The sequence below is a fragment of the Myotis davidii genome, unplaced genomic scaffold (genome assembly GCF_000327345.1).
Source record: "Myotis davidii unplaced genomic scaffold, ASM32734v1 scaffold9, whole genome shotgun sequence".
Taxonomy (NCBI): Eukaryota; Metazoa; Chordata; class Mammalia; order Chiroptera; family Vespertilionidae; genus Myotis; species Myotis davidii.
In genome coordinates this window covers 738,743-760,548 of record NW_006299435.1, presented here as the reverse complement: position 1 = coordinate 760,548, position 21,806 = coordinate 738,743, and the positions used below count along the sequence as shown (strand labels likewise).

The following is a 21,806-nucleotide window of genomic DNA, read 5'->3' as shown; positions in this document are numbered from 1 at the left end:
CCTCGAGCACATGTGTGGTGTGCAATCTGAGGGGCTCCTTGCTCCCCGCTCTCCTTCATCTTCGTCCCGACCCCTGCGCGCCAGCAGAGGCCATGCCAGGCACAGCACACGTCCTGTTCCCACCTCCTTCCGCGCAACCTGCTATGTCTATGTCAGAGAATGTCCAATGGGACTCTTGTTAGCCACACTGGGACCGGACCTCTCCCCTAGGTCTTACCAAGACAGCCTAGAACTGGCCATCTGTCACCTACGGCCATCCCGCTGCCCTGCCCCCCTGCCCTTCTGCCCTCCTGTCCTGGGGGATAGAAATTACTGGGAAGAGATGCAGAGGGAGGGCCCGTGAGCCTTGGCTCTGTGGGAGGGCATGCTCAGGTGAGAGGGGCTCCTCACCCTCGCAGAGGAGGGACAGGGCTGGGAGTCCTGCCTGGCGGGGAGAGCTGATACTCCGCTGTAGGGTGTCTGCTGCAGCTCTCGGGTCTGCCCTCAGCCTGTCAGAGCCGGAGCTAGCGGGAACTGGAGAGAGCTGGCCCGGCAGAGCAGGAGTGATCTGTGGAGCAGCTAGTTGTGATATTGTGATTTTTTAACAAGAGCTACATACTGGATTTGCATCCCCATTCCTGACACAGAGCTCCTAAAACCCTTGGAATTTTCTAAGAGTTGAGAGTGACAAAGGTGTCTTGATATTTATAGCAAACCCCTTGATATTTATAACAAACTTGGTTGATGTTAATGAGATGACTTTTGGAAAACACCTGCGGGTGGAGGCTGGTTGCCAGGGAACCAACCAGTCATGAGAGGGTTGGGACTTTTAGGGGAGGGTGAAGGGCTGGTGGTTGAACCAATCACCGATGGCCAATGATTTAATCAATCTCGTGTATGTAATGAAGCCTCCATGAAAACTCAAAAGGAGAGGATTGGGGGAGCTTCGGGGTTGGTGAACGTGGAGATAGGGGAGAGTGGCGGCTCAGAGGGCGTGGGAACCCCACACGCTTTCCCCATGCCCTGCCCGGCGCCTCTCTTCCATCTGGTGGTTCCTGAGTTACATCCTTTTATCATCAACTGGCGATCTAGTAAATAAATTGTTTCTGTGAATCCCTCTCGAAAAGTAGTTGAATCCAAAGAGGGGGTCGTGGGTTCCGCTAATCATTTGTCTGTGGGTCAGACACCCGGGTGACAACTGGACATGCAACTGGCAGCTGGGAGGAGGAGGGGACGCTGTCCTGGAGGAATGAACCCTTAACCTGCGGGATCTGACACCATTGCTGAGTAGAGAGTCAGGATTGAGTTGAATTGTAGGACATCTGACTGGTGCTGGAGAACTGCTTGCCGTGGTGTGATTCTGACACCAGTCGCAGCCCCACACATTGAAATTGGTGTCAGGGTCATACCTGACATGGCCCAAGTGGGCGCTATGCAAGGTAGCTGGTGTGAGTTGGTTAGATAGTGCTCCCCTGACAGGTCAGCTTGGGGGCATCCCGCAGGGGGTGAGGCTGGGGGACATAGTGGAGAAGGGAGAGGTGAGACGAATGGGCATCCAAGCTGGGGCTTCCACGTTGACGTCTGGAGGCACTGCGCCCATGGGGGGAGGCTGGGAAATATTTCTGTGTTACCTATTTGGCATATTTAAATATATATATTCCATTGATTTGAGAGAGGAATGAAGAGGGAGAAAGAAAAACATCAGTGATGAGAGAGAATCATTGACCTGTTGCCTCCTGCACCGCCCCCCCCCCCCCCCCCCCACTGGGGATCGAGTCTGAAACCTGGGCGTGTGCCCTAACTGGGAATCCAACCGTGACCTCCTGGTTCATAGGTCGACGTTCACCCACTGAGCCATACCAGCCAGGCACCTATTTGGCATCTTAATCTAGGGTTTTCTGTCTCAGACCCTGTCCCTTATTCTGTACTTTTGTCCCCTCCCCCCCCATCCCCCAAATACACACCGTCTCTCTCTCCATGGGCTTGTACCAGTATCTCTCTCTAAGAATATCAGCATTGCAATCTTGGTGTCAAACTCAGGCTCCTTTGCGTCTGATGAGCAGGCTCTGGGAATGCTTGATTATATTGTTCTGTCACTGGTTAGAAAGGGCAGGCACACTCCCGGCACATCTCACAGCAAGCTGTCCTAGCTGAGCTGCCAAACCCAATTCACACCATTTGCACTTTCCTCCTCAGGGTAAAGAAAGCGTCTCCTACAGCTTCTACTTTACTCATCCGTGAAACACCTTTAAGGCTGATTTAGTCCAGTGAGATCCAGGAGCTGAAAAGCTTTTCGCACAACATTTTTTTTTAAACCCTCACCCAAGGAGTGAGGATATTTTTTCCATTGATTTCTAGAGAGAATGGAAGGGAGCAGGGAGGGGGAGAGAGTGAGAGAGACACATCGATTGGTTGCCTCCCATGTATACCCTGACCCGGGTTGGGGATTGCATCTGCAACCCAGGTACATGCCCTTGACCAGGAATTGAACAGCCGAAGCTCTAACCACTGAACAATGCTGGCCAGGGCTTTTCATATGACTTTAGGTATACAAACATGTAAGCAAAACAGCCTTCAGAGTGGAAATGCAAAGGCTGGCATGAAAGAGGAATAACGTTTTGAAAAATCACAATGGGAGATTTAGGGATAAGGCAGATGTATTCACAAGCCAATTCTAGGATAATTAGACATTGAAATCTGAAAGATCAAAATTTAGGAGCGAAGGGGCAAGTGACCTGGGGGCCAAGCCCAGATTTTACAGTGTGGACCGCAGGTTCCAAAGCCTGCTGTGGACTGGGCAGTGTGTCTCATCTCGCAGACGCTCTTTCCTTGGTTACATGAACGGCCGTTCTCCCTGCCGCCTCCCTCCCAGGGGTGCGGTTGGGATCAAAGGAGGGATTGATGTGGAAGCTGAAAGCTCTGGCTAAATGATGATGCTCTGTGGCTGAGAGTTGCCGTTGTTCTTACTGTGTCTAATAAAGAGCAGGCCTGTAGGAAGCCACGGGCGGGAAGCTGAGCACACGCAGAGACAGGAAGTTGGACCGTGTCCTGAATTTTGAGATTAGGATCCTGGGAAACAATCCTGCATTCAGCACACAGGTCCCTCGGTACCGTTCGTCCAAGGACAAGCCCGGGTTGGCAGGGTCCTAGCTTTGAGTCACGATCGCTGCGCTCACATTGATGGGCTTTCAGGAGATTCCTCTTCTGTGGTTTGTGGAAAACAGAACGAGGAGCAGAAATGCTCACAGATGAAAGGAGTTCCAGCTGGAGTCAGGGGCTGCCCAGGAGTCTCCTGGCCCCTCTGGCCCTTGTGGCTTCAGTGACATCCTGAGGATTCCTTGGCCTGGGAGTGTGTGGATATAAGAAGGAAAGAGGAGCTAGCTGGGAGCCCCTCCTTTGGTTTTGACCGAGTACAGCTGCCCCTGCCTCTGGCCTGGATCACACATATCCATTGTGCTCAGCCACCCCGTGCCCGCGACTCTGACCTTAGACGTCCCTGCCCTCGTGGTTTCTCTGCCCTTTCACTGTGTTGATAGGTCACATGCACACAGCAGTTAGACACACTGCATGCGGTTCACAGTGGTTCTCGACGCTTTCCCTGTGAGAGTCACTGTCGTCGAGGGTGTTGGAGGACTGCTCACGTCTGGCTTAATTACAAAGCCACTGTGAGAGCAGTTCGCAGCATGAGTTGCTACTGGTTTTAAGATCGTTTTAGTATTTCCACAAGGTTTAGTCTTTTTAGTAGAGTTTCCATTTGAGTGTTCTGTGAGTGCCTTCATTATTTTTGAATTGGAGAAACGAGGAAGATGTCTGTTCAACTACTTACTAGCATCTGATTCTAGACAACCGCCAAGGGATGCCTCAGAAGCTTGTTCAGTCAGGAAAACAGAAAGCACTCTAGGTCTTTTAAACAGGGAATTTAACACGCAGAATTCATTACGGAGCTGCTAGAAGGACCAGAGGAGCAAAAGATGTAAAGTAAGGAGGCTGCCTAATCTTTCCAAAGATTAGGAGGTGCTGGAGGCTGCTGTCCCCTGGGCCTGGAGAGCTGTAAGGGACCGTGGCATTACCCAGAACTCATGACCACTGCCTGTGTGGGAACCAGAGTCCCACTCTCACCTAGAAGTGGCAACAGCACTGTGACCTGTATCCCCGGGGCCAAACTCAGTCACAGGGACACACCCGCTTGCAAGGAGACTGGGAAATGTCTGCTGCGGAGTGGCCAGAAGGAAAGGGACCGTGTTTGCTGAACCACTAGTCTCTGCTACGCATGGTACAGGAATCACTGCCGTGAGGAGAGAACTGGGACCCTTTGCAGACTCAGCCTTCAAGATTCTGTCTGTGTGCATGCAACCTGCTCTGTGGGAATAAGATGGGAGTATTTGCCGGGGAGCGCGATCGTGCTCCTCCTGCAGTGCCACTATTAGATGCTAGTAGTTTGCTCTTTATTGACAGATGGCACCTAAGTGCAGATTACTTATGATGCCAAATGTTTGTAGTTCTAAAACCACTGGCATTTATCTGCCTAATTTTTTATAGGTACTACGATTTTATGAAGTTTACTCAGATTTTGTAGCCCTAAAGCTGATTCCTGCAAGAATAGGGCTTCCTCCGGCCAATCGCACTGCCAAGCCCTGCCGCCCAAGGCCGCAGATGGGGGTCCCGCCCGCCCAGGGCCGCACATGGGGGTCCCGGCTGGGGGCAGGGCTTAGGTGGCACACAGGGGCCCAGATGGCGGCTTGCACTGGCCCACCTTGCCTGCAGTATGCAAATTAGCCACCATCTTTGTTGGCAGTTAATTTGCATATCGTGCTGATTAGCCAATGGGAGGCGTAGCGAAGGTATGGTCAATTAGCATGTTTGTCTATTATTATATAGGATCAGCAAACAATATATGTCAAAGATGAAAACAAATGTAGTAAAGGTTTCCTTAAGTTTTTGAATATGTAACTTCATTTACTTGCGGTTCATAATTTTTTCCCTAAACTGCTGTAAAATCAGCAAAAATGCCTTGGCAATTTTAGCATAGTTCCTAGGATATTGGTTGGCACTCAAAGGGTTAAAGCTGAGTTCTCCTACCTCCTCCTGATCTACTTCCTGTCCTGCCCTTCCCCTCCCTGCCCCTCGCTGGTGCTGAGCTGACTCTGTGCTCTGTTCCAGGGGGTCCTGGCCCAGCCCCAGCCCTGGTGGAAGGTCCAGCTGTTCGTGTGGGAGCCAGTGCTGTTCGGGACCTGGGATGGCGTCTTCACGTCCTGCATGATCAACATTTTTGGGGTTGTCCTTTTCTTGAGGACCGGCTGGCTGGTGGTGAGTGATGGCTTGGTGGCCCTGGAGTCTCTTGTGGGCCGGTGACATGGGGAGTCTGTCACTCTTGGGCATCCCCGGTGCCGGCAACAGATTCCTGAAGCACAGATGCTCCAGAAACATGAAGCAAGAAGCACGTACATGGAAGAGTTACATTGCTTTTAAAATAGGCCTCCCACAGAGGCTTCAGTGCCAGCCTCACCATGGACGTAACTACTGAATATGAGCGCAGAACTCGGGGCACATCGTAGGTGGGACTAGAGATGGGTCAGAGAGTGGTAAGTTGGCCTGCAGTGACACTCTCCAGCTTCCCTGGTGATGGGTCAGAGAGTGGTAAGTTGGCCTGCAGTGACACTCTCCAGCTTCCCTGGAATTCTTCCACTCGTCTGGTGCCCTCCTGGTGGTACCAGCTCCTCACCTAGGTGGTTGCCTCCCCTACTGCACCCAGTGCACAGGGAGGCTGGTCAGAGGTGCATACTGAGCACATTAAGGGCCAGATTACCAGAGGCACACCTTTTGCATGAGGCCATGGGGGTTAGTTTGTCTTCCTCTGTAGATGGAACAAGGGCCTCTCTTTTATGTCTCACGTGAAAGCATCCTGGGACCTTCCAGGTAGATGCGTGTCTGAGCAGGTATCAGCCCTTCACACAGTGCCGTCTCCCTTGGACTTCAGTGAACTCAGCAGGCTTCTCAGAACGAAAGGCCAGTCTATCAGGAATCCTTGATGAGCACCTACTGTGTATCAGGATCTACATGCCAATAAGATTGCAAAATATAAGACCCTGTTCCTTTCCCTGGTGGGCTAACAGCCGTAGTGGTTAGATTTTACATCAGGAATTCAGGAGAGCTCTCCAAGCAGCATTAAACCTCCAGGAGTGGAAAAGGCTGTGACTATAAGGTTGCTGAGGTCTCCAGGGGGCATCCCGGAGATGTGGTTAAACCAGGTGTTGAAAGGTGAGCTGGACTGGACAGGTGAAAAGAGAGAGAGGGGGCCATTCAAGGTGTGAAATGTACTAGGATTCTCCAGAGAAACCATATAACTCTCTCTCTCTCTGTCTCCATATAAATATATGTATATATGGAAAGAGACGGGTGGGGAGCGATATTTATTTTAAGGAATTGGCTCACATGATTATGGGGGCTGGCAAGTCCAAAATCCGTAGGACAAGCAAGATTCAAGTGAGAACAGAAGTTGCAGGCTTGAGTGCCAAGGCTGGAAACTCAGGCAGAATTTGTATGTTGCTGTTTGGAGACAGAATTCCTTCTTTGGGAAGCCCTAGTCTTTGGGCTTAAGGCCTTCAACTGATTGGATGAGGCCTACCCATATTATGGAGGGAAATCTCCTTAAAGTCAACTGATTACGAATGTTAATTACATCTTAAAAATACTTTATAGCAACTTCTAGACTAGCATTTGACAAACCAGCCACCATGTTTTGGCCAAGTTGATATATAAAACTAGCCCCCACGTAGGCAGATTCCAGGGGATTAAAGCTTCTCTGTAGTGGGGGGTGTGGGGTTCTTGGCCTCCTCAGAAGGCCTGGGTGAGGCCAGACCTTCCTAAGCCCTTGTCTGACTCTCTGAGCTTCGAGTCCATAAAAGATCAGAGTCTTTCATTGCCAGCTCACAGCACACACAGGAGGTTCATTTGAGGTAAGTGGATTATCCAACTGTGTTTTATAACAGGAGGATGCTTCTGATAATCCTTTCTGAGAACATTTGGAAAATTAAAGTTTATTGAATTTTCCAATTTGTCTTTGAGTTAAATATTTAAAAGGATTATGGGTCATATATGGCAGTTTGCTTGATAACATCTGACTTGCAGACTCAAAAATAGTTGCATTCTTAATGATATATTTATTGTTTATGATAAAGGTAACAGACATATCAATGAATATTTAACTATGAACTTTTTATCGTTTAGGTTTATTAAGTTTCATACTTCATACGTTCAGATAAATTTTAATTTAATATCAGAGAGCCCAAAATTGATTTTTTTAATCTAGCCCTTATATGTGTTTAAATTGATATGCCACACTAAAGGGTTTTAACTATGGTCTTGCAGAATCCAATACTTGTAATGGTGAGAATTAAAAATAAAGTAGAAGCGTCCTTTTAAAACGTCCTTGGCCCAGGGTTCAGCCTGAACCACATCCAGTGTGGGTCGGATTTTTTCTTTATTCATGTGTGGACAGCTTAGGGCAGAGTCAGCAACCCTCCTGGTGTGGATGCTAAGAATTCATGCCCTTCACCCCTGCTCCAAACTTATAGGGGCTCCCACTTACAAAAACACAGTCTCCCGGTCAGACTTGTCATCCTGGCGACAGTCTCAGGTGTCAGGTTGACCTCTGTTTGTGCCCCTTCCTGTGGGCCACCTCACTGCCCAGCATCTCTCCAGCCTGTGTCCCAGGGAGGCCCATCAGCTGACCACTGTGGCCGAGTAAGGCCTGGCCAGTGACAGCCTGGGCCACAGGGCTCTGCTCCTGCAGGGGGTGGTTCTGGAATGGTGGAAGGATCAAAGGGTAACCTCTCTCTGTTCTGATGTCCATGGGCCTCCTCTGAATCCTCTCAGTGGGTTATTTTTTTGAGAACTGGCTATCAAGAGGTGTCAGTTCTATCCCCAAAGTGAAAGCACAAGTTGTATGAATCATCTATTGCTGCATCACTAACTACCCCAACACTTAGCTGCTTAGAGCAATGAATATGTCATCCTGTCTTTATGTTACGTTATAGCTTCTGTGTTCAGGAGCTGGGTGCCTCCTGCTCAGTCTGTCATGGAGTCATAGTTGAGCTGTCAGTCAGGACTGCAGTCTCATCTGAAGGTGTTACTGGGGCAGGACCGTTTTCAAGATCACTTGTGTCATTGTTGACAGGCCTTGTCCTGTGGGCCTTTTCACAGGGTTGCCTCATTCCATGCAGCCTACTTCCCCCATGGCTGAAATCTGAAAGGGAGTGTGAGAGAGCAAGCACCCGAGACACGAAAGCCACAGTCTTTTTATTTGTTGTCGTTAATCCTCACCCGATGATATTTTTCCCATTAATTTTAGAGAGAGAGAAAGGGAGGAAGTGGGAGAAAGAGAGAGGGAGAGAGAGGGAGAGAGAGAGAAAAAGAGAGAGAGAGAGTTGTGAGAGAGACACATCAATTGATGCCTCCTTCACACGCCCCTACTGAGGTGGGGGATTGAACCTGCAACCCAGGTACTTGCCCTTGACCAGGAATCAAACCCACCACCCTTTGGTGTGAGGGCCGATGTTCTAATCACTGAGCCACACTAGCCACGGCAAAGCCACAGTCTTTTTATATCCTCATCTCAGAAGTGACATCCCATTACTTCTGAAATATTCTGTTCATTAAAAGTGAGTCACTGGGTCTAGCCAGCACTCAAGGTGAGGTGATTACACAAGGACTGGAGTGCCAGTAGGTGGGGATCGCTGGGGCCGTCTTTGAGGCTTCTGCCACACAAATACATCTTTTTGCCCTAAAGTGATCTGTTTTCCAGTTCTGACATTAGTTTCACCTGAAAAATTACATTTGATCGTGGAAAAAAAAGGCAAATGTGAGATGCCAAAAATTAGGTAGCGCTTCTAGGAGCTGGCACACAATTAAAGCAGGTAGAGATCATGCCCAACTAATTTTTTAAATAGACAATATTAACTAAATAATTTGGCAGCATATTTATAATTTGGAAAGTGTGAAAGTGGTAGTTTTGTCATGGAAACTTAAAGATTGGTGCAGGATATTTTATTATCATGTGAAGACAATTTAAAAGCACACAAGGAAAAAGTAATGATATAATTTCATTAAAAATATAAAACCAGCAAAATGAGAAACTGCATAAAATATAATCCTGCTCCCTCGGAGCTCACAGCCCAGAGATGAAGACCGACCTGGAGGTAGACTCGGTGAGATAAGTACTGTGATAGCACTAAGTCATGGGTGCTGTGGGGGCCCAGAGCAAGGGGTACAGGACAGCTTCCTGAAGGAAGAATCCCCGAAGCACCGAGTCTTAAAGAATGTGCTGGAGGGAACCTGGCAAGGAATTGAGCAGGAAAGGCATTCGAGGCAGGGGATCAGCATGGTGAGGGGTGCTGGGGAGAGAACATGTGACTTCAGGCTGGGGCACAGAGTGAATGGGGGGTGTTGTTGGCAAAGGGATGAGAGGGACTGGGGAGGGCGAGAGGGGACAGAGTAGGAGGGGCCTCATCAGTGTATTACGTAGCTTTGACTTTACTCTATGGGGGATGATGGGAAGTCATTGAAGAATTTGAAACAAGGACATTTCCCTTCATCTGGCCTTACTTCTGGTGGTACTGCACTTGCCTCTGGGGGTCGAGGGGAGAGGTGGTCAATGCTCCTTTGAGGGGCTGCATCTGGCGGGGCCTCCTTATCCTAATCCCCGACCTTGCTCCTTGTTGTTCTGCAGGGAAACACAGGAGTGCTCATGGGCATGTTTCTGGTATCCTTCGTCATCCTCGTGGCCCTCGTCACCGTGCTGTCTGGCATCGGAGTTGGGGTGCACTGTGGCATTGGCAGTGGTGGTGTCTACTCCATGATCTCCTCAGTCCTGGGCGGGCAGACCGGAGGCACCATCGGGCTACTCTATGTGTTTGGACAGGTGAGCCTGGGCTCTGAGGCAGGGCAACTGTGTCCCGAGGCCTCCAGCATGTGTGGCATTTCTTCCCTTGCCTACTGTTTGCCACCATCTTCTCATCCACATTCTCACTTGACCTGGGGAGAGACGAGGGTGGGACAACTGCCCCCATTTTATAAATGGTAAAACTGGGGCTCTGAAAGGGAACTCAGCGGCAGAGCCCAGCCCACCATCCAGGCCCTGACCCTTAGTCAGTGGTCCTTGCTCTCCACCAGGCCTGCCTCATGGAGTCCTGATTTGAATAGGGAGGCAGGGCCTGGGCTGGAACTTTCCTGCTGCCCATTCGAGGGAGGTGAGTGCACAACAGTGGCCAGAGCCCAGGTGGCAGCCGAGTGGCCTGGTTCCTGGGGCACTCTTGTGCTGAAGAGGGGATATCTTGCCTATGCCAGAGGACTTCCCTTGCAGCAGGCACTTCTCAAATGAGCTGGAGCTCTCGTGCATGGATAACTTGACGGCCTTCCCAGGAGGCTGGAAGCCCCTGTGTGGACGCCTGTCGAGAAGGAGAATACTAATGAGGAGGCCTCATCGCCAGGGTGGCCAGAGGCTCTCAGAAAACCAGCGAGGTGGGAGAAACACGAGGCTTCTTTAACTGGAATGCAGGGATGGCAACCTAATGCAGAGGAAACAAATGCAGACATTAAGAAGCAGCTCTTTGTCAGCACTTCTTAGTGTGGAAAAGGCTTTTATGATTGTGCAAAGGGTGGTGGGTGGTTGAAAAAATAGCTTAATGAGAAGAATTTGTAGTATTACTTAGAACTTAGTAATACTACAAGAGTCTCTTCAAAGAAAGCATCGGTTTGTTTCTTTTATTTTTAAGCAGCAGGGGCAGGGTATTTTAGCATAAATACATCTGATTCTCCAACAGCACAAAGCTCTATGTGTGTGTGTGTGTGTGTGTGTGTAGGACCAATGCATGGGAGGCACACAGAATGTCACTGAACTCCTAAAAACCACTTGCCTTTACTAGAGAAAGATCTTTTTTTGTTGCCATTGTCATTTTTATTTTTAAATAATTTTTTATTTTTAAATTACAGTTTACTGGTACATACAATATTATATTAGTTTTAGGTATACAACATAGTGAGTGGACATTTATAAAACTTACAAAGTGATCACCTGGATAAGTCTAGTACCCATCTGACACCATACACAGCTATTAAAATACTAGAGGCCCGGTGCACAAAATTCATGCACTTGTGTGTGTGGGGTCCCTAGCCTGGCCTGTGCCCTTTTGCAGTCTGGGAGCCCCACAATCCATCACCCTGCAGAGAGAGGCCCCACCTACCCACCGCAGCCCTCTGGTCGGTGGCCTGGGCCTCCCTCTTTGGGGTGATCGTGAAGTCCCCCTCCTCCCCGCAATCGATCACCCTGCTGGCCAGTGGCCTGGACTCCCTCTGCAGGGCGATCATGGGGCAATGGCAGGGCCCCCTGACCAATCACATCGCATCTGCCTTGGCTGGTCTGGCGCCAGTGTGTGTCATAGTGTGGTTGTGCAGATGGTCGTTCTCCTGTTCAGGCATTTGGTCAATTTGCATATTACACTTTTATTATTATAGATTATTGACTATACTAGAGGCCTGGTGCATGAAATTCATGCATTAGTAGAGTAACTAGGCCTGACTGGCGATCAGGGCCGATCAGGGCCTTCCGGCTGCTGGCTGGGGCTTTCCTTTGTTCCGTGTTGCCCCCTGGTGGTCAGTACATGTCATAGTGAGCGATAGAACTCCTGGCCTCCTGGTTGAACTCCCGTGAAGAGACTTTGCATATTAGCCTTTTATCTATACAGAAGAAAAATCAACCAAAAAAATGAGTTCGCATGTCACCTCTGACACATGTGTCATAGGTTCGCCATCACTGGTCTAGGTCCATTCATGTTATTGCAGATGTCAAGATTTCACTCTTTTTTGGCTGAGTAATATTCCATTGTATACATGTACCATTTCTTTATCCATTTTTCTATTGATGGACATTTAGGTTACTTTCATATCTTGGCTATTATAAACAATGCTGCAACGAACATAGGAATGCATATGTCTTTCCTGAAAAAATTGATCTTAAAGAGAGGGAGAGAAAGAGGGGGCAAAATGTCAATAGGCTGCCTCCCTCACACGCCCTAACTTGGGATTGAACCCCTAACCTGGGTATGTGCCCTGACCGGGAAACAAACCCACTACCTTTTGGTGTACAGGACGACACTCCAACCAACTGAGCCACACTGCCAGGGTGCATACGACTTTTTAAATTAGTGTTTGGGTTTCTTCAGATAAATACCCAGAAGTGGAATTGCTGGGTTCTTTCTTTCTCTCTTGTTATACCTAAAGTCCATTTCGTTTCATGTAAGTATTGCTACTCCAGCTTTCCTTTGGTTTCCATGTGCATGAGATATCTTTTTCCATCCTTTTACTCTCAGTCTGTGTATATTTTGATCTGAAGTGAGTCTCTTGTAGACAGCACATGTATGTGTCTTGTTTTCTTATCCATTCAGCCACCATATGTCTTTTGATTGGAGCATTTAATACATTTACATTTAAAGAATTATTGATAGATATGTAGTTATTGCCATTTTATTATCCATGTTTTTTATCTTTTCTTAAAAATATATTTTTATTGATTTCAGAGAGGAAGGGACAGAGAAATAGAAACATCAGATGAGAGAGAATCATTGATCAGCTGCTTCCTGCACATCTCCTACTGGGGATCAAGCCCAAAACCCGGGCATGTGCCCTTGATCAGAATTGAACCTGGGACCCTTCAGTCTGCAGGCCGATGCTCTATCCACTGAGCCAAACCAGTTAGGGCTTTTATCTTTTTTTTTTTTGTCTTCTTATGGAAGTCCCTTTAACATTTTTTATAATAACGATTTGGTGGTGATGAACTCCTTAAGCTTTTTCTTTTTCTTGCCTGGGAAGCTCTTTATCTGTCATTTAATTCCAAGTGATAGCCTTGCTGGATAGAGTGATCTTAGCCGTAGGTCCTTGTTTTCCAACACTTTGAATATTTTGTGCTACTCCCTTCTGGCCTACAAAATTTCTGTTGAAAAATCAGCTGACAATCTTATGGGAGCTTCCTGTAGGTAACTGACTGCTTTTCTCTTGCTGCTTTTATTATTCTTTGTCTTTAACCATTGCCATTTTAATTATGATATGTCTTGGTGTGGGTCTCTTTGGGTTAATCTTTTTGGGGACTCTCTGCTCTTCCTGGACTTGTGTCTATTTTATAGCAGGTTAGTGAGAGAAACATTGATTGGCTGCCATTATTTCTTCAAATAGGTTTTTAATTCCTTGCTCTCTCTCATTGCCTTCTGGTACTCCCGTGCTGTGAACATTGGTATGCTGATGTTATCCCAGAGGCCCCTTAAACTATCCTCAAATTTTTGGATTCCTCTTTCTTTTTCCTGTTCTGATTGGGTGTTTTCTGCTACCTTCTTTTCTGAATAGTTGATTTGATCCTCTGCTTCATATAATCTTCTGTCGATTCCCTCTAATGTATTCTTCATTTCAGTTATTGTATTCTTAATTTCTGACTGATTCTTTTTTACATTTTCTATCTCCTTTTTTTGTTTCTTATCTCTTCGCTAAAGTTCTCACTGAGTTCATTGAGCATCCTTATAACTAATGTGTGTTTTGTTTTGTTTTTCTTTATAACCAATGTTTTGAACTCTGTGTCTGGTAGATTGCTTGACTCCATTTTGTTCAGTTCTTTTTCTGGAGTTTTGTCCTATTCTTTCATTTGGGACGTGTTTCTTTGTCTCCTCATTTTGGCTGCCTCCTTGTGTCTGTTTCTTTGTATTAAGTAGAGCCTCTTCACCTCCCAGTCTTGGTAGAGTGGCCTTATGTAGTAGGTGTCCTGTGGGGTCCCATGGTGCAGTCCCTAGTCACTCGAACCGGGTGCTCCAGGTGAGTCCCTTGTGTGGGTGGTATGTTCCTTCCTGATGTAGTTGAGTCTTGGTTGTTGTTGGCATACCAATGGGAGGGATTGACCCTTAAGCTGATTGGCTGTGAGAACTGGCTGTGACTGTGACAAAGTAGCCTCTGCAGGGGCTGACCCATGGAGCAGGAATCACTTTGGCGGAGCTCTGGTGCCTGCCGAGTCCACCCTTTAGGTGTGTCATTTGTGGAGGTCGTTAAGTGACGCTCTGTTGTGGTCTGAAGCTGGCCACCGGGTGTGTTGGTTCTCCAGCTTTTTGGGAGGGAATCTGGTGCAGGCCAAGGTCAGCTACTGCCTTTGCTCGGCCTGGGGCCACCTGGTATGAGCCACAAAGTGATCCGCAGATGGCACTTGTGCTGGACTTAGAGGTGTCTAAGAGAGGCTAAGGTACAAACCAAGGCTGGCTGCCACTGGTGCCAGGTTTGGGGCTACTTAGCGAGAGACGTGGGGCATGCTCGGGCCAATGCTGCTTGTTTGGGGTTTGTGAACCTTTGAGAGATTTTAGGAAAGTTGGCAGTTTGAACCAAGATGGGAAAAGCCGCTGTAAACTCTTGGGTGGGGCGGGGTCTCAGGGAATCACTAGGGCGAGTGAACAGTGTTAGCCAGGTTGATGGAGACTCAGATATGGAGCCCACCTGTGCTTGCAGGATGAGGGCTCAACAACGGCCTCTGCCAGCACTTCTGTCTGGGACAAAGCTGCCCCTCCAGCCCTCACCGTGATGCCAGGTAATTCATTTCTTCCCTCTATGTTCCTGGCACATTTTGAACTGCTGCCCCAGAGCTGGGGCTCAGAGTGAGTGAGCCCGAGTAAGTCCATGCCAGGCTCTTTAAGAGGAACACCTAGGACTCTAGCAGCCTCTGTCTCAGCCACAATCCCTGCTGGTTTTCACAGCCAGAAGTTATGGGGACTTCTCTTCCTGGCACTGGCACCTTGGGCTGAGGAGTCTGGTCTGGGGCTGGGACCCTTGGCTCCTCGCTAGCTGAGAAATCCTGATTTTTAACCATCACACCTGGTTGTGGGACCTGTTCCAGGCCTCTGCTCCTCCTACCAGTCTCTATGTGGCCTCTCTAGATTCTTAGTTAGAGGACTATGTTCACCTAGACCTCAGGCACTTCTCAGTGATGGTTGTTCTGTAGTTTAGTTGCAAATTTGATGTGGTCCTGGGAGGAGGCGAGTGCAGCATTTACCTATGCTGCCATCTTGACCGGAAGTGTGGAGAGAGATCTTTAAGCATAGTGGCTTGGAAGGTGAGTAACAACCAGCCAGTTTATTTTAAACCCTGGGGAATTATACACTGATTTTTTACTTTTCTGCTATTCAAAGCCAAGCAGGCTTCAAGATGGACACTTTTCTCGCTCCCTGAGTAGACAACAACTTTGCCTCTTGAAGCAGATACTACAGACAAGGGACCAGTGCCGAATGGGTGGGAAGGCCCATCAGAGAGAGAGAGAGAAAGAGAGAGAGAGAGAGAGAGAGAGAGTAGGATGTTGATTCTCCTGTATGTGAGCTGACTTGGAGGAAAAGATGTTCACAAGATGTTTTCCGATCACTGGCAGCTACTGTGAGCAGCTATCACATCGCTTCCCTGCTTGCTTTGCTTGCTTTTCGTTCGGGCCTCGGTCAGAAATACCTTTGCCCCCTTGGTTGGTGCCTCCTGTGCCTCTGCTTCACCTGCTGCTGCCCGGGGCTGGGGCTCTGGAGCAGAGTGTGGCTGCTGCGTAATCCTGTGGCTATGCTGCTGGGGTCCATTGGCTGGTATTTTGTTGAGGATTTTTGCAACTATATTCATGAAGATATTGGTCTGTAATCTTCTCATGATACCTGTTTAGTTTTGGTATCAGGACAATGCTGGCTGCATGGAATGAAACTGGGAGGTGTTCGTGAAGGATTGGTGTTAGTCCTTTAGATGTTTAGAAGAATTTAGCACTAAAACTGTCTGGTCCGGGGCTTTTCTTTGCAGGAAGTTTTTTTTATTACAAATTCTTTCTCTTCTATAGGCATATCCCGATTTTCTTTTTCTCCTTGAGTCAGTTTTGATAGTCTGTGTCTTTCTAGGAATTTACCCATTTAATCTAGTTTATTTTATTTATTGGCATTCATGTCACAGATTCCCTTATAATCCTTTTGTTTTTGTAAGATTGGTAGTAATGTTTTCCCTTTCATGCCTGATTTTAATGATCTGAGTCTTCTCTCTGTTTTGCTTCGTCAGTCCATTAAAGGTTTCTCTGCAAAGAAGAAAGATTGGGTTTTGATGATTTTCTCTATTGGTTTTCTCGCCTCTACTTCATTTATTTCTGCTTCAATCTTTATTGTTTTCTTCTATTTGCTTTGAGTTTAGTTTGCTTTTCTTTCCTGGTTCCTTAAGATGGATGATTAGGTCATTGATTTGAGATCTTTCTTCCTCCAGAGTTTGAAAGAAGTAATAATAATTCTTGGGAACCCCTCATGCCCTCATTTCGGGGCATGTCTGCTCAGGGAATCATTGATTTTTAATGATCGCCGGAGCAGATGGCCTGTTTGCCTTAGAACAGGGGTCAGCCAGCTTCTTCTATAAAGGGCCAGCCAGTACAAATTTCAGTGTTTGTAACTCATATGTCTCTGTCACAGCTACTCAAGTCTGCTGTGGTAGTACAAACGCAGCCACAGACAATCTGAAGAAATGGGCATAGCTCTGTTGCAATAAAACTTTATTCCTAAAGCAGGCGGAGCAGGATTTGGCCAGTGGGGCGAAATTTGCAAACCTTTGCCCTAGAACAAGCATGTCAGTCTCAAAGGCTAACACAGGCCAAATAAACAAGGTTTAAGTTTATGTGGGCCGCAAAAAAACAGAAGCTTCAATTGTCATAGAAACATAGGTTTATTTCAATAGAGACATGCTGAATACAAAGGGCTGAAATAAATGAGTAATTGTTAACATAAAATAATAGAACATTTTAATTAAAATTAATATATTTTCTTGAACATTAACTTACCACACACTGACTAACTTCACAAATTAATAAGCATAACGCAAATAAACCTATTTTTCTTGTTCTCCGAAAGGGAAATATTTCCTGTTGCACACACCAAACAAGTAAGCACAAGACTAATGACGTGGCAATCAGCTGCTAAAATATTTGCTGTTAGTATTAGTGGGGAGAAATGGTGCGCCTGCACATAAGGCGCATAAGGGAAATGAATGCAACACAAGGAGCAATTAGGGGTGATCAGGTCAGTAGGGGAGCAGTTAGGGGCGATCACGCAGGCAGGCAGAAGTGGTTAGGGGTGATCAGGCAGGCAGACAGATGGGTTAGGAGCCAGTGGTCCCGGATTGCGAGAAGGATGTCCAAAGGGATCGGGCCTAAACTGGCAGTCAGACATCCCCTGAGGATTGGAGAGGGTGCAGGCTGGGTTGAGGGACAACCCCCTGCCCCCCGCCCATGCATGAATTTCATGCACCGGGCCACTAGTCTATAATAATAAAAGCTAATTATTGTTATTAGTGGTAGTAATATGCTAATTAGACTGGATGTCCTTCTGGGCATCCTTCCGGACGACTTCCCAGACAAAGCCGGGGCTGCAAGGGCTGAGGTGGCTGCCATGGCGGGGGGTGGGAGGGCAGGCAGAGGAGGTGGCTACCACAGTGGTTGGGGACTGAGGCAGAGGCAGCCACTGTGGCGGCGGGGGCTGAGCCCCTTGCATGAATTTTGTGCATTGGGTCTCTAGTTATGTATAACAGGATATTATAAAAAGTAAGTTACGAAATTTTTATTAAAACGTTTCTTACATACCGTTATATTGGCTGGGCCACAAAAATATTGGTTGTGGGCCACATGCGACCCGCAGGCTACGAGTTTGACATGTTTGCCCTAGAATATCAAAATGTAGGAGATATAAATAGTTCAAATAATTATTTTTAAAAGTTGCAAACATTTTCCATTGCTCTGCACCTCCCAAACCCTTCCCCCTCGTCCCTCTGAGATGTGGATGGCAGGCCTTCTGTGTGGACCAGACCATTTGGCCATGGAAGAGACGGTGAACGGAAACCCCTCCTCACTCCCTGCCCCACTCACCTCTGTGGACCTAGGGGCTTCTTTGGGGCTGCTTACCCCACACACCAAAATGTCCAGCTTCAGCCTGTACCGTTATGACTAAAAGCTCCTGTTAGTGGCTCCCATGCTCTGTGCTGGACCCCGTGCAAAAGCAGGGGAATACAAGAGAAGGCCTGACAAAAGCCTGAGGTTTTCACTGTGGGGACATAGGGTCAGCCAACTCAAAGCCTGAACCAGGGATTTTGTGTCAGAAGGGGAGGCCTGTAGAGGGGCAGCCCTGGTCTTTTAGGTCGGTTCTCAAAGACAAGAAAATGTCTGTGATTGTGGAGGTACAGTTTTTCTAAACAAAATACATTGGAAGGGAGTTTTACACCCTGAAAATAGGTCACCCTCTCCCTTTAAAATGGGAGGTGGCACCCCCTGATTCCTGTGCCAGAGGGCTAGAAGTTTCTCTGTGGAGAACGAACAGGGAAAAGGAATGCTTGTGATGATAAACTTTAAGAGGAGATAAAAATACTTAAAAAATATGATAAACTCATTTTGATATTTTTAAAGTATTTTTATCTCCTCTTAAAGTTTATCATCACAAGCATTCCTTTTCCCTGTTCGTTCTCCACAGAGAAACTTCTAGCCCTCTGGCAAAGGACTTGTATGTGTGCATATAAGCCAACCCAATGAACAGGAACAACAGGGGGTTGAGAGCTTGAGTGGGGGGAAGGGGGAGGCGAGGAGGTTGGGGGTTAATGGGAAATGAGGACATATTTGTAATACCTAAACCAATAAAGAAATTAAAAAAATATATGATAAACTCAGTGGGTGTTTACCCATTAAACAAACCAACGGGATGTTTTTCAACGAAGAGGAGTCGTCATGGTTGGAAGGTGCACTGCCTCGGGGTGGCTGGATCGCTCTGGGGACGGGCTAGTGGTCACTGTCCACTCCCCTCCTGGGGGAGGCAGAGCTCAGGCCAGCCTGGGTTTGCTGGAGGGGAGCTGGGTGCAGGGAACCCGGGTCCTGGGCTGCTTTTCTCCACGTGGATGCACTGTGTTGTATGTACCCAAATGTAGTTGTTGCATAAACAGAACAGTGCTCTTAATATGTTTGTTTTTATGTTTCCTTCGTGAAATTATTTTAAAAATTACAGAATTATATTCCTTGTAACCAGTTAACACAGTGGAGATAAAGTAAAGAACACGCGAGTTTCCCCTCACACTCCCGAGGTAGCCATGTGACCGCCTCCTGCCCTTTCGGGCAGTTTCCCCTGCTCATCTACACACGTGGATGGACTTTTGGAGTGCTGCTTGCTGTTATGGAAATGCGGACAGATTTAATGCCCTATTCCCTGCCTGTATTTCTTACTTACTAAGTCATGGACATCCCACCAGGCCATGTTGAGTCTGTGCTTTTAAACTAGTGACTTAGATTTGCATGTGAATGTACCATCATGCCTGGCATGTTCATATTGTCTTCGTTCTTTTTTAAAAAAATATTTTAGCCCTAACCGGTATGGCTCAGTGGATAGAGCATCAGCCTGTGGACTAAAAGGTCCTAGGTTCTATTCTGGTCAAGGGCATGTACCTTGGTTGCAGGCACATCCCCAGTAGGGGGCGTGCAGAAGGCAGCTGATCGATGTTTCTAACTCTATCCCTCTCCCTTCCTCTCTGTAAAAAAAAAAATCAATAAAATATATTGTAAATTGATTTTAGAGAAAGAGAAAGGGAGAAGGAAAGAGAGAGAGAAACACTGATGTGAGAAACATTGATTGGTTGCCTCTTGTAAAAACTGGGGACCCAACCCGCAACCTGGGTATGAGCTCTGACTGGGAATTGAATCGGCAATCTTTCCGTGCACGGGGATGATGCGCTAACCAACTGAGCCACCCTGGCCAGGGCACCTTGCCTGCATTTTTTAACTCTCTTCTGTAAGAGTAGGTTTATTCCTTTTCTCATTCTTGATTTTATTCATCTTTTAAAAGATCAGCGTTTGTTCACTGTGTCTTTTTTTTTTTTGTTATTTCCCCTCTGTTTCATTAATTTCATATTTCCTTTTATGAAGTCCCAGGGTTTGGCCTTAGATAGTCTGGCTCCATGGTCTGTGCTCCTAACCACCATGCTCTCCCATGCATCCTCAAGAGCCTTCTCTTTTTTCTGTTACTGGCCTCTTGGGGCGACACAGTGATTTTAGGTGCGAACCTGCAAGAGGGCAGTGTTTACTGCGTGGCCTACTTCCTGTGAGCACATGTTCTCCAGCTGGAACAGGAAGCACTTGGTTTGGAAGCTCCAAATGCAAATGGTCACGTTCAAGTTGGGGTGTCCCCCTCTGTATGTCAGAGACAACGGATGCCTGGGAAGGAGATGCCCACACAGATGATCATCATGACCACATGGTTATCAATTGTTTTTTAATCTCTGACACAATTGACCATGAAGAGTCCTGTTGACCTGCCCAAATACTGATGAACTAGCACCATTATCCCCATCACACTCTTGGTATTTAGTCAAGAGTAAGTTTGAGTTCGGAGGTGAATGCAGGAAACAAAGATCTATCTATCTATCTATCTATCTATCTATCTATCTATCTATCTATCTATCTATCTATCTATCTATCTTTCTATCATTACATTTCATCTGTCTCTCAGAGCTGATTGCATTTCCCCCACATTTACTGGGCTCCCTCCCCCTTTACCCAAACACAGAGGAAATGCCTAATATAAATTTGGGGAAGATTGACAGCGTTGGTACGTCTAGTGAACCAATCTCAGTGACCCGCGGGGCCTCTTTGTGAACTCCCCTCAAATGCAGAAATTGTATGACCTTTGACCTTTATATAAAAGGCTGGACCTTAATGGCTCCTGCTTTCCAAGGTACTTTTCATAAAGTAAACATATTACAAAGTGTTTATTGAATGCTTGCAACGTACTTAGCAAAGGCAGGGGGTTTTAAGAGGTGCAATCAGCATATTTGTTTTTTAAGATGTTTGCATTCTTGGTGGTGGCAGAGGAGAAAACTTATATGCATTAAATAACAGAATATGGCCAGAGAATTAACTGCATGGCACCGGTAGTCAGCATCATATTTAGTCAGAAAAAGGGGGTACGTAAAGCTTCGTGGAAGAGGAGGACCCCGATGGAGGCCCGAGTCGAATGCGTTCCCTCTGAGAACAGCCGAGCAGAGCTGTGGTGACCCGCCTCCTGGGGGCTGGTGAGGGATGAAGCTGATGAGAAAAGGAGGCTGAGGAATTATGGAAAGTGAGGCTGGTGTTATTTTCAAATATTTACTTAAGATCATGTTTCAAATCTTTTTTAAAAGGTAAAATCGTGACTCTCAGGAAAATATAAAGTAAACATGTATGAAAGATTTTATCTAACTCAGCTAATGGAGGAGCCAGGAAGTTGCTAAAGAGCAGTTGAGATGCTAGGTATGGGTCCTAGATGGATACAGACCAAGTCCATAAATTAACAGTTGGGCAACTTCATAAATAAATGTAAGGGTAAGATTGCTGGGCTAGACACAAGATGGATTAGTGCAGTGGTTCTCAACCATCCTAATGCTGCGACCCTTTAATACAGTTCCTCATGTTGTGGTGACCCCCAACCATAAAATTATTTTCGTTGCTACTTCATAACTGTAATTTTGCTACTGTTATGAATTGTAATATAGATATCTGATCTGCAGGATGTATTTTCATTGTTACAAATTGAACATAATTAAAGCATAGTGATTAATCACAAAAACAATATGTAATTATATATGTGTTTTCTGATGGTCTTAGGTGACCCCTGTGAAAGGGTTGTTCCACCCCCAAAGGGGTCGCGACCCACAGGTTGAGAACCGCTGGATTAGTGTCTTACAGAACAGCAAACCCTAATCTTTTGGGTTATCTGTCCCACTGGGCAGAAGTTATTTGCATCTCT

General features: G+C 46.9%; 1 protein-coding gene across 1 annotated transcript in view; it reads left to right on the top strand.

Moving 5' to 3' along the window:
* The window catches only part of SLC12A8 (solute carrier family 12, member 8), a 113,193-nt gene that overhangs the window by 127 nt on the left and 91,260 nt on the right, over nucleotides 1-21,806 (top strand). Inside the window, exons 2-3 of the mRNA XM_015571305.1 lie at nucleotides 5,140-5,286; nucleotides 9,707-9,898. Coding sequence (XP_015426791.1) covers nucleotides 5,140-5,286; nucleotides 9,707-9,898 — 339 coding nt within the window. The remainder of the gene's footprint in view (nucleotides 1-5,139; nucleotides 5,287-9,706; nucleotides 9,899-21,806) is intronic.